The 16,337-nt window shown below is 37.4% G+C and overlaps 1 protein-coding gene across 1 annotated transcript in view; it reads left to right on the top strand.

Moving 5' to 3' along the window:
• Window positions 1-16,337, top strand: part of LOC124723176 (constitutive coactivator of peroxisome proliferator-activated receptor gamma-like) — a 735,979-nt gene that overhangs the window by 162,255 nt on the left and 557,387 nt on the right. The window contains exon 5 of the mRNA XM_047248371.1: window positions 13,682-13,793. Coding sequence (XP_047104327.1) covers window positions 13,682-13,793 — 112 coding nt within the window. The remainder of the gene's footprint in view (window positions 1-13,681; window positions 13,794-16,337) is intronic.

The following is a 16,337-nucleotide window of genomic DNA, read 5'->3' as shown; positions in this document are numbered from 1 at the left end:
CATTACAGTGCAACTGCACATACAAAATCATTTTCAGCACATTGCAGTCATTATACCAGAATAGATAGTCCTGGCAGAATGTATATGGATCCTGAACTTTCAGTTCACAAAATGTATCTTCTTTATTTGAGAAAATGTGAATGAGAGGTACTGGGACTAGTAAAAGAGAAAATATATTACAAAATTTTCAGCAACAAATTTAATTTGCATTTTAAGCCTCCTAATAAAAATACTTGTTGTCTTTGTGATGCTTTGGAAATGAAAATCCGTGCAGCAGATTAAGAGCCATTGTTACAGAGAAGGAACTCCACTTTAGGAGAGCTGAGCAAGCTTGAGCACCACTCCACACTGACAAGGAGAAGGCTTCAAATAGTGTTTAAGCTTACACATTTGATCTACAAAAGACTTGGCCTCTTCTGACACGTTCAACCATAATTGCTTACTACAAAAGAAACATGTACATATACAGTTTTGGAGTCCATTGCTTTTATACTGATAAAGAACTTTTGTATATTTGAGATGAAACAAGTGATGGAATGTGATTTCAAGATATTGCCAGTGTTGTCAGGATGTACTTACAAGATAATGTCTGTAGCCACAAACATATTGTTTTACATTCTGATAGCTGTTGTGTTCAGAAAGATATATATAAAAAACACTGCCCACACTTTTGAAGCTGGTTCATAAGCAACATTTTTCAGCAAATGTAATAGATCATAAGTGCCTGGTATATGGCCATGTTTCTCCAAATGATTCTGAATTTGGAATAATTAAATCTGCAAACAAAAAGGTGCAACATATGTACACACTGGAACATGGGTCCAAATTAACAAATCCTCAAAGTGGAAGATTCCACATTTAAAGTTTGTTTATATGAAGAGAGAGAGAAATTCTCAGTCACAAAGTTTTTGGAGGAAGTAAGCAACAATAGCAAAAAACACCACCGATGGTAAAGCCTTCAATTGACTAAACATAAGGTGGTTAAGTGTGGTGAAAGGTTCCACACTCAAAATGTTTGTCAAGGAAACTCTGAATGAAAATATTCTTTCTCGGAGGTAAAGCTCAAGCAACACAAATAAAGCATGATCATTATTATGACTGTCATCTGTCAGTTAGGAGCCCCCATACGGAATTCAACGTAAGATCTCTGCCGCTAATAGAAGTACATGATGGATCTCTTTTCCTGTACGCCTCCAGTTCATCAATACTTCTTCAACAATCTCCCAGCTGAGATTTCTACTAGGTCAACTGAAACAATAAACAGTGAAATAGATCAGAGCAATGAATATGGGTACACTGATTGATTTGAATTGTGCTGATATAGTTATGGGAAAAAAATGTCACCAAATCTCTATTTTGGTAGTAAATTGTGTTATAACCATAAATGTAATGGTCTGACTTACGTCTGTTACAAAAAACAGTGATTGTTTAAAAACACGTTTTAATTGAGTTTTTTGTTCCATCCAATAAATTAAAATTCACAACCCTAGTGAACAAAGTCCATTTTTTGTTTTAACAAGTTAAACTGTTTAATAAATTATTTCCAATGTATGCCAAAATTTAAGTTAAACTGTTCCTTAGTTATTAAGCATTGTCGAAAATTTAAATTTTTAGGTATTATTAATGAGGCAGAAACTTTAAGACCCCATTTCAGGACTCTTATTTCTCTAAAGTGTTCAAAACAGACTTAGTCCACTTTGGTTGTGAACCCCTCAAATGTCAGAACCTTCCACAGCTTGACAACAAGAGCGTTGTCTGAGTGTGGGATGTACCAAACAATGACATCTGTTTCATAAAGATTAGCGATGTTCAACAACTAAAGGAATGAATCCAATCAGAGTTTGAAACTTATAGGCACAGAAGATTTGCAGAAAGTTTGTGAATCAGTGTTGAAAAGCAGCAGTGTTTGCTTAGAAAAGCCTAGAAATCACTTTGAGAATCTTTTGTAGGTTCACTGAACTCTACATTTATTTCTGTTTTTTGTTTATTTTCATTTGTTTAGTATTATTGCACCAAATGCATTTTTGACGACTGACTTATGGCATACCATGTACAAATAAAAAGAAAAATCATCACTGGTAGCAGAAAAAGTTATTCTGTGAACAAACCAAAGGACCACATATGGTGACAAGTTATCTGCAATCGTGAGTCAAAATTATATACAGCAAAAGGAAGACCACCACGTGTGGAAAGACTTCAAGAAACCTGGTTACAAGCACATTATTTGCTTATCACCATACGTGATAGTCATATTACTTCCTCATGCTGGGGTGGCTCTCCTATCAGAGCTAATAAATGCAATACTAAAATCAGTTTTAGTGTTGGAGAGAAGTTGTAATATTGTAGTTGAACAATGTAGTCAAACAAAGATACAGAAATCAAATAAAAATCTAGTCATTCATACAATGCTTTGGACATTGATTACATAATAGTTACAGCCAAGAGCATTATTATATTTAAAAAGGAACAGAGTACAACTAAGACAAAGTGGTGTACCGAAAGACTATTGAGAAGAAATTTAGAGTGGAGAGGATAAGACGTGAGCAAAATGTGAGCTTCGAGGAAGAAAGGAGTTTTACTTCTGAAGGAATGCAGTAAGTACTCAGTAAGAAGAAACTAAATCCAAGAAAACCATCGATGACACAAGAAATACTGAATCTCATAAAAGAATAAAGTAGGTTGAGAAAAATATATTTTGGCTGAAGCAGAAAAATCAGGAATGAAATAACAAGAATGTGGTGCATAGAAAAAGATAAGTGGATGAGACAAATTATTAGGGATATAGAAGAAGACCTTGCAGTCAAAGCAAACAAACAAGGTAAATTCAGTGTATTCAGAAATGAAATCATTATAGTTGAAGTGAAGAACTCGTAGCAATGTCGTTAAAGATAAAAAAAAAAAGGGAACATTGTGTTTGAGTCTGGAAAAATAGTAGTTAGGTAAAGAGAATTCATTGAACTATATGATGGAGAAGATGTCATAAATGATTGAGTTTACATAAGAGCAATGGAAGAAGTGGAAATTGAATTCGCAAGACTACCAGTCACCATCTTAGAATTCAATAATGGTTTAAACAACCTGAACAACAACAAAGCAACTGGAACAGATAACATCCCTACTGAGCTATTAAGGTGTGCTGGACATAAGGCAAAAAAACATTGTTTAAATTATAGAACCTGAGCATTATTAAGCCCTATTTCAAAAATTCCAATTCCGTATCGTTAAGGAAATACTAAAAGCACAGATTAATCAATATTTAGGAGAAGATCTCTTTGGATTTAGGAAAGGAAAAGGAAGCAGAGAAGCTATAATGGCACCACGAATCATTTTAGAAAGAAGAACTGAAGTGAACAGGAAATATGTCCTGCATTCATGGACCTAGAGGGGACTTTTAATTGAGTGGACTGGAAAATACTGTTTGGAAAACTGAATAAAATGAGATTAAACTGGAGGGAGAAAAGGCTGATTTTCGGTCTGTCCAAAAGCCAGAGTACAGAAATTGATATCAGTGGTATTAAGGGAGAGGCTAGGCTTAGAAGAGGTGCCTGACAAGGCTGCCTTTTCTCTCCTTATTTATTCATTTTAGGTATAGAAAGTGTAAAAAGAAAAAAAAAGTGAAGCAGCTCCAAAGGGATCAAAATCAATGGTAAACAAATACATTGTATTCAATTTGCTGATGATGTAGTAGTCTTAGCAGATTCTGAGGATGATATGAACTGTATGTTAAAAATTTTGTCTGCTACAACATATAGCCACAGACTGAAAATAAATGCAACAAAGATCAAAATGATTATGGTAAATAAATTGAACACACAAGCAAGGGAAAATATGTAACAGGAAATAAAATGCTAATGCAATAAATGCTTTTTCTAACTTGGGTAGTACAATAATAGATTACAACAGAAGTACTGTCCATGTAAACTAAGTTGACACTTGGCGTGGTGGCTGATATGAGTGACTGTAAAGGCATTTCCCATTTACGGTCACTCCACTGTGCCGAGTGTCAACTTAGTATGCACAGACATTACATATAATGAATACTAAAAGAAGAATTACAGTGATTAAACAAGTATTCAGAACTAAGAGTTGTTTATTAACATATAGCCACCATAATACAGACGCAAGGAAAAAGTTCATCAAAACATTTTGTAGGTGCTTTGTGAGCTCTGGTTCTGAAGGGTGGACTTTAGGGAAACAAGGAAAGAAAAAATTATAAACAGTAGCTGTGTGGATGTGGAGAGGAACTACAAAGCATCATGGACTGAAAGAAAGTCTAATGAAGAAATTCTAAAAGACATCAAGGTTAAAAGGGCATTAACATGATACAAAGAAGAAAAACTAAAACAATTGGACACCTAATTTGACTTAAAAGCTTCATAAAAAATCTTCGAAGGAACCCTTGGGAAAAAAATCTGGAGGTAGACCTGGAAAATCTATATTACAATGTGTTATCAGTGGAATCAACTATAGCCAAATGATACAGGTGCTGAGAGGCAAAGAATGATGGCAACATCAACAAGGACTACCCTTTAATGTTTGGTGGGGGTGGTGGAGGAGGAGGAGGAGGAGGAGGAGGAGGAAAAGAAGTGGAATACATCCCTGAGTTCTTCACAGAACTTCCAAGTTCTTCAACTGTCCATCAACACTGAAAGGGTAAACCAAGAGCAAAACGTAACAGTTTAATGGCGTCAGTATGACACAGGAACATAAAGCTGCCACCAACAGTGAAGTGTAAGAGAGCTCATATTGTAGATGTCTGTAAGCAACAATCCTGTTTAACTTTTGAGCAAAGCGAAAACATATGTGCTTAGATATGCGAACAGAGATGTAGCTATGCATGTTTGAGGGTTTGCAACATTGTTGTTACTGAGAATTGAGAGCATTTCAAACTTGACAGATTACCATAAATTGTATTCTATAGAGGAGCATTCATAGCTGCTCAATGATTTTTCCATGCCTATGCCTTTATGGCATGGTAAAAGAGTGTACTGTGTTTAATGCAGATTTCTGTGGGAACCTGACGATGCTGGAATTAGTTCATATGATATATGATAGCAAAGTCTTCATTTGTGCAAATTACTTGAAAGAACTGCACCTCCAATTTTTTAAAGAATCGGACTTCCACATAGAAACCATGTGTCGTACAATTTTTGAAATTATGTTTAAAGTTTGCTGATAGTCACTAAGTGCCTTTGATATCAAACACAGGATGAGAATAGTCTGGATAAGAAAAGCTAATTTTTCATGCATTATATCTGTATCATACAATAATACAGTTTTTTGGATACATTCATTGTTATATATGAATACTGCCTGAAAAGTGTGCTGTAAATAGAGTTAGTAATAAAGAAGTAATAAAATAAAACAAAGCGCCTGAAGCTGAGGTTTTACTGCATAAAGAGTGAAAATGTAGAAAGGTAAAAATTTTTTATTTTTATTATTTCAGTGGGGAGGTGGTGGGGTCATGTCAGTCAGAAAACATTTTGGAATGGTTTGAAACTGTGTGTAAAGTGTTTTGGAAGTTGCTAAGTGGTCAAATTCTGAAATACTGGATGAATACGGTCTGGGCTATTTGCATGTCATGAGACACCTTAATACTTATCATGTTAAACTTTTAAAGCAAGAATATACCTCTTAGATGCCCCTGGAAGCCGTTACATAAGCAGCCTGCAACTGGGGCCAGGTGACCATTTTAGCTGTTTAGTAATATACTAGGCAGTACCCAAAAGAAACTGAAATAATTTTTTGGTGGGCATAGCTTTTCTATTAACAAGTTTTAGCACTAGGAGTGCATAGAGCAAACCTTCCAGTCAGTCAGCCAGCCAAGTTCCGTTGCTGAAGAAATAGAGGACTAGTTTTGGCACAGTTTGTAGTGACAACTGTTTTTTGTGATTGTTGGTTTACAGTGGCTGATTTTCATAAACAGCATGCAGTGGTGAAATTTCGCTTTTCACTCAGAAAAAGTGGAACAAAAACTCTTGAAATGTAAAAGAAAGCATACAAACATGGTGTTATGGGAAAAACTCAAGTGTTTGAGTAGTTTTCCTGTTTCAAAAATGGTGAAATATCTATTGATGACAAACAGTGATCTGGTTGTGCTTCCATGACCTGAACATATGAAGATGTTGAAAACGTTCATGCAATTACCAACGAAAATCAATGAAGGGCCATTGAAGATATTGCGGGGCTGTCAGGAGTGACTTGGAATTCAGTGCAGGGAATTGCAACAGAAGATTTGGTACTGTGAAGGGGAGCTGCCATACTTTTGCCACAACTTCTGACTGCTGAACGAAAACAAGGTCACAGGGAAGCATTCTATGCTGTGAAAAAAGAATCCCAAAATAATCCAAACTTTTTTTAAAAAAAATTATCACAGGTGACCAAATTTTGTACTATTCTTATGATCCTGAATCAAAGCAACAATCATGCAAGTGGAAGACTTCAAGTTCGCCTTGCTCGTCAGGTGAAATTAAACGTTAAATCAATGATGATTTGTTTTTTGATGTGAGAGGAGTCGTCCATTCAGAGTTTGTTCTGCAGGGTCAGACAGGTAAGCTGGCTTTCTGCTTCAAAGTTCTGAAAATATTGCGCAACAGAGTGCGGTGGAGGCGGCCTGATTTGTGGCAGCCATGTGATTGGTTTTCTGATTATGACAATGTCTCTGCTCTCATAGCCAGTCTGCACAATTCTTGACTAAAAATGTTGTGACCACTGTTTCTCCCCCCCTCCGCCCCCCCACCCAACCTTGCCCCATGTGTTTTTTTTTTTTTTTGTATCCTAGAATGAAGAGAGACACGAAAGAAAAGTGTTTTGCTGATGTTACTGAGGTGGAAAAAAAAAAAAAAAAAAAAAAAAAAAAAAAAAAAAAAAAAAAAAAAAAAAAAAAAACCATGAAGGCATTGTCAAAGAACACAAACGATGAATATAATAATGTTTTGAAAAATGGAATAAAAGAGTAGACGAGTGTATTAGTGCAAGTGGAGAGGGAACCGAAGATGTGTGCTTAAGATATGAATAAACAAATTTAAAAAGTTCGTTTTCTTTTGGGTACACCATGATGCTATCCGAAACATCTAGGATTCCCTTACAAAATGAGGAAGTGTGCTAGAAGAGGAATATGGAGACCATACATGTCTCATAACTGGATATTTCAATGAAATGGTGCAAAATTAGTATTGCAGCATTATTTTTGTACTCAAAAATATCTGACTACATTCACTTCTTTGTGATTTTCACAGTCTCGGGAAGAATTTTCCGTAATTATGTATAGGGACTAGAAATTCGCATTTTGGGATAAATGCGAAATAGATGCGAATTCTGTCTCAAATTGCCAAATAACATAATAGACATTATTTCATAGCGAATTGTGTCCAGATGAAGTATTTTATCAGAGATAGTCAGAAATACCTTTTATTTTCTGCATATAAATATCGAAAATGTAACCAATTATCAGTTACTGGTATTGTACATCTGGTGAAGCTCAATTTGGAAAGATAGTGTGTGTAAGAACGTGTTTGCAAAATAAAAAAACATATTGTATGCAATGATGTATCAATGTGCTCAATGACCTGGCGCCATGCCATTAGTGGCGGTTGGATCATCTACTTAAGATACATGCTGTGTAGTGCAATGTTGTTCTCAGCTGTGAGACCTAGAATGTTAGAGCAAAGAAATGCCTAAAGCTCAAATGGTTATATAATGTGGACACACACAACGTGGCAGATTAGGTGGCAGACGTTTTGAAAGGTGATTGCATCAAGTACCGCTAGAGGTCGAGCCTGAACCATGCCATTAAAAAATTCTCACCTAAACAACCAATTGAACGGTAGCCGACCCCGATTACTTTCTGTTGTGCATTTCTTATTGTTTTTGTATTTTGAAGTATGCGAAGCAACCAATCCTGGTCCATCACGGATTTCGATTACAACGAACACCAGAAGAAATCGGCGATCCCTGTGACAATGTGTCAGTTCTTGTAGGCTGCTCCTCTCCCCTCTGGCGGTCAAAATTCTAATTTGTTTGTGCTTCCGGTCATCTGCCACTATAGCCAACAGTGCCTGCACTCTGCACTATATCGATTAGAAAATAAAATCTGTAACATTTTTTACTGCGCTGAAGTTTCTCTCCTATGTTAAAATAGAGTTACCATATGTTCAGTTCTACTTGCACGCTAAGGCCCTTTTCGCACTGGGACACGGTGACAGTTGCCAGTGATGGTCACTGGTGACTGTGGTGAACACGCCTGGATCACTGGAGTCCGACACCACAGGTATTGCCAACTGATTAATTAGTGAAATGGGCCTGTACAGGGGTAGCAACTAAATTTCACTAGCCTTTTATGGTCTGAAAAACAAATTGTTAAATTTGAAAAAAAGAACATACAACTTACCAATTTTGTTTTTCTCATCCATGCTCTTCTCATTGAAATCAGGCACAAGCTTCGTTATAATTTCTTGTCACACATTCGTTTTCATCATTTTGTTGCTATAGTCATCGCTTCTCACATCCCAAATAGCAGGACGACTTTCTTCTTGACTTACAAAATCTTCTGTGATAATCAAATCTAAACTCATGGCTACAATGCCTCCAGTGTAATGTACAATGAATGTTTTGTGTCACTGTCTCAGAAATGACTGCCTGTCAGTTGGCAAATCTGCAGCTCTGTGTCTGTGGTTTGTGTTACAGTGTGAACACTCCAATTAAAACTAATGCATGTCCGGTAGTGATTGCTGCAAACAAAGTGACCTTGTCCATCACACGTGGTGAGGGTGAGTTACTGCTGGGTCACAGTGGCTCAGTGAGGCAGTGTAGTGTCCTGGTGTGAATCCTCCAGTTCAGACGAATGTATCTCTGTCAGTGACAGTAGCTGGTGACCGTCACCAGTGTTCCAGTGTGGAAGGGGTCTAAGTCAGTTCTATCTGTGGCGCTGTCAACAAGGATCGCACAGCTCTGAATGCCCATAAAAGATTGAAATTGATAGTCTGCTGGTTTTGTATTCATTGAATTGGGCAGGAAAAGGCAGATAATGTCCAGAAACATGGTAAGTCGGAGATGCATTCAATTCACTGATGGGAAAATGTTGCTGCTTTTCAATAAAGCAATCATTTTTGAAACATTAAATGCAGCCAAATGACAAAAAGACCATTTTGTAAGAAAAAGGTGTTTAAGATTTTGCAAAAGCAAACATTTCAGTCAAAAAGTTTCCAATCAGCGCTTTATTTTAGCAGTCAGTTTCAAAGAACTAAGGCTTTGTTTGTCTTCACTCATGTAGCATTACAACCTTTTAATTTGTGCATCTAATCAATAAAAACACTTAGATTTTGACAAAAATGATGCAAAATTTGAAAAAAAAAGGATGCGAATTCCACAAAAAATAGATGCTACATTTTCCGGTCCCTATTTCATGTATATATGGGCAGGTTTACCAGACTCCTATAAAGCAGCAGTGTGGATTCAAGTCTGTGGAGAAATCAGAATAATAAAGTAACTGAAGGCAATATCGTGGCCCCATTACAGTGGAATGTTGACTTGAGCAACCAACAATTCAAAAACAATACAAGATTGCATTCTGGAATAGAAGATTTTCGTGTATGTGGATATGCCATCATTTGCTGCCCATGCTGAAAGTTTTGAGGAGGTGGAAATGAGAGAGTCAGTGCTTAATGATGTGGCATTTTATTATAATGTGAAACACCTGAAGCCTGATTCTGGAAAAATGCAATTTTGTGTGTTCTACATGAGTGGAAGTCCAAAGGAGCTTGAATATAAACTGGGGAGAACAGCTACTGTTTTGCTGTGACACTGCAGAGTGCACAGAAATAAAACATGACAACAGCCACACCTTCATAACTCACTGCACGGACAAACTTTTGAATTGTGTGCAGGGAAAGATATCATCTAAAAGCTCAATAGTAGAGTATGGGGTGTGCACTCTGGCACTCTCCATATGTCAACCCTTGCTCTGTGTTTCACCATAGCAGAATACGCAGCATTTAACAGTACAATTTCTGTTCATGCCACACAGGTTATCACTGCTCTTAATGATGCAGTACACTTTGTAACAGAATGCCCACAGTCAAACTTCAATCAGAATGTTATATAATCACATGGACATAATGCTCACAGATTTAGCACCAAGAACAGTGGATGAATTTATGAAGAAGGAGCAGGAAAATGGCACTAGACATCCCTCATGTGGCTCTGAATCCGAACCATCTAGGCTCGGAACAAGAAAAACCTTCCAGAGGGCGATAGAACTTATTTCATCATGTCCTAGGTCTTATCAGATAGGGATGTTTTCAAGTACAGTACATAGAGCTCAATCCAAGGAACTTATTGCTGGGCATAACATACTATATGGTGTGGAAGACACCAAACACGCTGTGCATGGGAGTGAAAAAATAACAAGGAGACAGTTGCAACCTATTCTTGTGTACTGCTGGAGTGGTTGGAATCTCCACCAGTTAGAATTAAATGAAGACATTGAACAGATTCAGAGGTGTGCTGCTAGATTTGTTACTGGTAGGCTCACATCTTTTTTTGTGTAATTTTGGTGTTCTTGGATAAGTTTTTTCCTTATTCTGTGTATATTTTTGTTGTTTTATTTGTTCTTTTGTTAATGTATAATTGTATAGTCTAGTGTACTGGATACCAAAGCCAGAACTATTTACCTAATTGCACCAGTGTCCTTTCTGAATATCTTGTGAAAGGAAAAGGGAAATGTGTCTTTTGGCAAGAACAAGTAGGGGTCCTGCAGTAGTTGCACACTACAAAAACTACTTAAAATTTGTAGGAAGAGGATAACATCATTATTGAACTGAATCTAAGGATTATAAATGATGAGTCACAGATAGCAGATGTTTTAATAACCATTTCTTAAATATAGTGGAAATCATAGGAACAAAGAGTTCAAGAGAAAAATCACAAGAGCATGTGGAAAATGTAACTCATAAAATTCAATGACATGGACGTATCACCAACTTCTGCTTCTGAAATTGAGAAAATTACACATTCTTTCAAAAATAAAAGCTCATCTGATTTTCATGGTGTTTCCAGTAAAGTGCTAAAGATTGGTCCGATATAATAAGCCTGGTCTTATCTGAAATATGTAATGCATCAGTAACTCAAGGCATTTGTCCAGACTGCAATATGCTGTTTGTTAAACCCTCATTAAGAAAGGTGATAACAAACATGTCAATAACTACTGACCTGTTTCATGTCAAACACCATTTTCCAAAATTTTTGAGAAGGTGATGTTTTCTAGAATAGCATCTCACCTTAGCAACAATAGTGTCCTCAGCAAATTAGTTTGGGTTTCAGAAGAGTTGCTCTACAGAGAATGCTATTTACATGTTCACTCACCAAATTTTATTAGGCATTAAATAATAAAATTGTGTTTTCTGGTATTTTCTGCAGCCTGCCTAAGGCATTTGCTGTGTGAATCCCAGTAATATCCTAGATAAATTGAAATGTTATGGGACTGATGGTATAACCAACCATATACAACAAGCAGAATTAGTTCTCTGTGCAGATGACACTACTATTGTAATCAGTCCAAGCATAGAAACAGAAATAGAAGAAATGTAAATTAAGTTCTGAAAATTTATCATTGGCTGGTTTTCTGCAAATGGTGTGACCCTCCATTTTAAAAAGACACAACATAATCAGTTCTGCACATCTAGGGATACTGCACTAGTGACAAATGTAACACATGGCGAAGAAATAATAAATGGGGCAGAAACATCAAAATTCTTTGGTGTCCATTCATATTGATAAATTAAAAAGGAGAAAGCACATTTTGGAGATGCTATGACAACTTAGTTCAGCCATATTTGCACTCAGAATCATTGCAAATCATGAGCAGAGACAAATCAGTAAGTGACATAGTTTCAATGTTTTCGTTCGGTAATGTCATATGGAATAATGTTCTGGGATAACTCATCTTTAAGAAAGAAAATTTTCATTGCACAAATACGTGTTGTAAGAATAATATGTGGTGCTCACCCACAATTGTCATGTAGTCATCTGTTTAAGGAGTCGGGCATTGTGACTACTGCTTCACTGAGTGTTTATTCCCTCATGAAGATCGTTGTAATTAATCCATTACAGTTCAAAAGGAACAAAGAGGTATATAATTACAATATCAGAAGACAAATTGGCATTTATTGCTCCACATTGAGACTGTCTTTTTCCTTAGCACAAAAAGGGGCGCACAATGCTGCAACAAAAATTTTTTATCACTTACCCAGTGATATAAAATATCTGACAGACAGCAGAGTAAAATTTGGAAACAAACTGAGAAAGTTCCTTTTTGATAACTGCTATTCTGTAGAAGAATTTCTGTTATACTAATCTGTGAAATGTGATGGGTAGGAATTACTAACACACATCTGTGTATATTTTTTCTTAAAAAGCATGTGGAAATACACTGAAGTCATAAAAATCATGGGATGCCTCCAAATACCATGTTGGACCACCTTTTGGTTGACATAGTGCAGCAACTCAATGTGGCATGGACTCAACAAGTCACAGAAAGAATCCCCTGCAGGAATATTGAGCCGTGCTGTCTCTATAGCTGTCCATAGTTGTGAAAGTGTTGCTGCTGTGGGATTTTGTGCATTAACTGACCTCTCAGTTATGTCCTATAAATGTTCGAAGGGATTCATGTTGGGCAATCTGGTTGGCAAAATCATTCATTCACATTGTCCACAATGTTTTTCAAACAAATTATGAACAATTGTGGCCTGGTGACATGGCGCATTGTTATCCATAAAAATTTCATTGTTGTTTGGAAACATGAAGCCCATGAATGGTTGCAAACGGTCTCCAAGCAGCCAGACATAACCATTTCCAGTTAATAATCCTCGTAAAAACAGCCCACGACATTGTGGAATCACCACCTCCTGGCACAGTGCCTTGTTGACAACTTGGGTCCATGACTTCATGGGGTCTGCACAACACTTGAAACCCACCATCACTCTTACCAACTGAAACTGGAACTCAACTGGCCAGACCACAGTTTTCCATTTCTCTAGGATCTAACCGATATGGTCACGAGCCCAGAAGAGGCACTGCAGATGGTATTGTACAGTTAGCAAGGGCTCTCGTGTCATTCATCTGCTGCCATAGCCCATTAACAACATTTCTGCTGCACTGTCCTAATGGATACATTCATTGTACGTCACACATTGTTTCACACAGTGCTGCTTGTCTGTTAGCACTGACAACTGTATTCAAATGCCGCTGCTCTCGTTCATTAAGCGAAGGGTGTTGACCACTGTGTTGTCCGCGGTGAGACATAAAGCCTAAAATATGCTATTCGTGGCACGCTTGACACTGTGGATCCTGGAATATTGAATTCCTGAACAGTTTCCAAAATGAAATGTCCATTGTGTCTAGCTCCAACTACCATTCCTTGTAGAAAGTCTGTTAATTCCCATTGTGGCTGTAATCTTATAGGAAAGCTTTCCACATGTATCACTAGAGTACACGTGGCAGCTGTCCCAATGCACTGTCCTTTTGTACCTTGTGTATGCCATCTGTATATGTGCATATTGCTATCCCATAACTTCTGTCACCTCAGTGTATTCAACACGTAAAATGTGTTGTTCCACATCATTACAATTTATCATGTAAAATGAACCATGGAACAGGGAACTAAGTAAAATATCACTTGTTTCAGCATTTAGTGAAGGCATTGAAATGGGAGTTCATGGCCTACGGACATTTGTGGAAAGGCACTGTTCTGATGTCTGCCGCTGGGTAGACATGTCAACTTTAGCTGTCCTTTACAGGTAAGTTGCATTTTCTTTTTACAGTGTACGTTTATAAATAAGCTGCTGGAGATGTGTGTGTGAGGTGCACTTGTTTCTTTGGATGTGTGTGTGTTTTCTTTTCTGAAAAAAGCTTTGGCTGAAAGCTAAATGTGTAACAGTCCTTTTGTTGTGCTTGTCTGCAACTCAATGTGTTGTCTCTATGGTGAGTAGCAATGCATGCTTTTCAGACATAGTACAGTTTGAACACACTGATACTAAACTGTCCACTGATACTGGTGATGTAACAACAGAAAAGGGGAAGATGAACTGATACTGGTGATGTAACAACAGAAAAGGGGAAGATGAACTAACCCTGAGTTATCTGTTACTATAGGCAGAGTCTGTAAACTTTGTGTCAAGTGTGAGCATTAAACATGATCATAGTGAGTTATTTAGTGAATTTTTATTCCAGTTGTTGTGAGTTGTCATGGCTGATGATGGCGGTAAGCAACAAATTCTATGTAAGCAAGTGACGGACATAATTTGCAGGATACGCTCTTTCTTCAAGTGCAGAACCTCATGATGCATTTTCCACAACTGTTTTTTGGAATCTGCAGCAATTTAGCACCATCCATGCCTCGACCTGCACAGGCTGACACTGTTCGTGAATCAGACTATATTAATTTTGAAACGTGGGTTAAGTACAGGATGACTCAAAAGAATGGGAAATTTTGAGATGTGTTGCGGTAATGCTGTGAGGTGGGTGGCTCCAAATGACATATAAAATGCTGCTCACATTATCTTGCCATTTAGTAAGCAGCAAACATGGAGCAATGGAATAGTGTGTAGCATGCCTTTGCAGTAAAAGCCTATTACAAGAATGGAAGTGTGGAGGCTGCACATCGAGAATGTCAGAGTTGTTTCAACATCAGACAGCTAGATCATGTTTCCTCAGTGCACACAGCAACACCTGGGTCTGTAATTTTGAAGCAGTGGGTTCTGCATTGGAGAAGCAATCTGCAAGGAGACCCCAAATTGCTTGTACAGGAGACAATATCAAGGCTGTGCGAACTGCTTTGGCAAGAAGCCCACAAGCGCTCCATTTGACATCACGCAGAGTCTCTACAGTTGCGTTGTTCAAGAGTTCAACAAATACTGAAAATGAATTTCAAGTTTGATCCAAACAAACTGCAGATCGTTCAGCAGCTTCAACCTAGTGATCTGCTAATGCATAGACAATGCTAAATGCTTATTAGCAAAAGTGCACAATGAAAACAATTTCATTAATGACCTGTGTGTCAGACGAATCTCACTTCCACCTCAGTGGCTTTGTCAGTAGACAGAATTTTCATTATTGGTCCCAGCAATATCCACATCAGCTACACGAGTGTCCATTGCACAGCAGCAAGATTACTGTGTGGTGTGCCACATCATCGAGTGGCATTATAGGCTCATACTTTTTTGAAGATGATGATTGGTGTGCTACCTCTATAACATGTGTTCAGTATGCATGAAGTGCCCCATTTTCCTATAAAGAGTTGATTTCAGCATTATGTAGCAAAGGCACATACGGCATGGATACTGACCAGAGCTATGTGACAGTTCTTTGGTACCATTTCATTTCAAGCTACAATGACATTGCATGGGCCCCAAGATCACCTGACCTGACAGCATGTGATTTTTTTCTTATGGGGTCATCTTAGGCGTGCAGATTACCATACCTGATCTGCTACCACCAAAGAACTTAAAGTAGGAATCTTAGAGAGAATCTCCAGGATTCCTATTGAAATGTTAGGTCGAGCCATGCATAATGGTCGTATCAGGCTGCAGGAATGTGTGTGCTGACGAGAAGCTCATTGTCAGTTGTGATAGTCAAAAAATAAAAATACTTGTGACATTCAATAATGCCATACTTTGTACTATACATTGGCATAAATAAATATTTGTAAAGTAATTGTGCTCATCCATTAATCTCCATTCCATAATTTCCTGTTCTTTTGAGTCACTGTGTATTTTTGCATGACCAATGAGTATCCATGACAATTCATGTGATCAAAATGATTAATAGCAAGTTCATGAAATATTTGGGATTTAACGAACATGCCTGAAAAGATAATTTTGCTAATGATTATGCACAAGAATTTACAAAAATTTAAAGAATGATTGCACAGCAAGCACCTGCCATCCCAGTGGAGGCTGATTTTACAACAGACCTTCAAAAAGTAAATGACACATTAGTATGGCTGAGCAAGTAGCTTATTCGGAAAGCTACACTGCACTTCAAAGTGACGCAAATACATGACCCTAGTTTTCAATATAGTCACCAAGTCTCTGTAAATAACAGTTGGAACATTCTATCAATCATTCAGTTCCTCTATGACAGAAACCTTCTCCTTGTTCATGGCCATTTAAGAATCATTGTTGGAAAATCTCTTTCCTGCCCTCCCCTTCACCCCAATGTTATTTCAGTTTTCTGGAAATTGAGTGATGCAAGATCTTCCTTCCTTCCCAATCAGCATTATTCATGTTATGCAGCCTTGGTCAGATTTTTGGCTCCATTACACTACATTTGAACATGACATT

Source organism: Schistocerca piceifrons, chromosome X, assembly GCF_021461385.2.
Source record: "Schistocerca piceifrons isolate TAMUIC-IGC-003096 chromosome X, iqSchPice1.1, whole genome shotgun sequence".
Classification (NCBI taxonomy): Eukaryota; Metazoa; Arthropoda; class Insecta; order Orthoptera; family Acrididae; genus Schistocerca; species Schistocerca piceifrons.
Note: the sequence above shows the minus strand (reverse complement) of the source record. Positions and strands in the feature narration are given on the sequence as shown.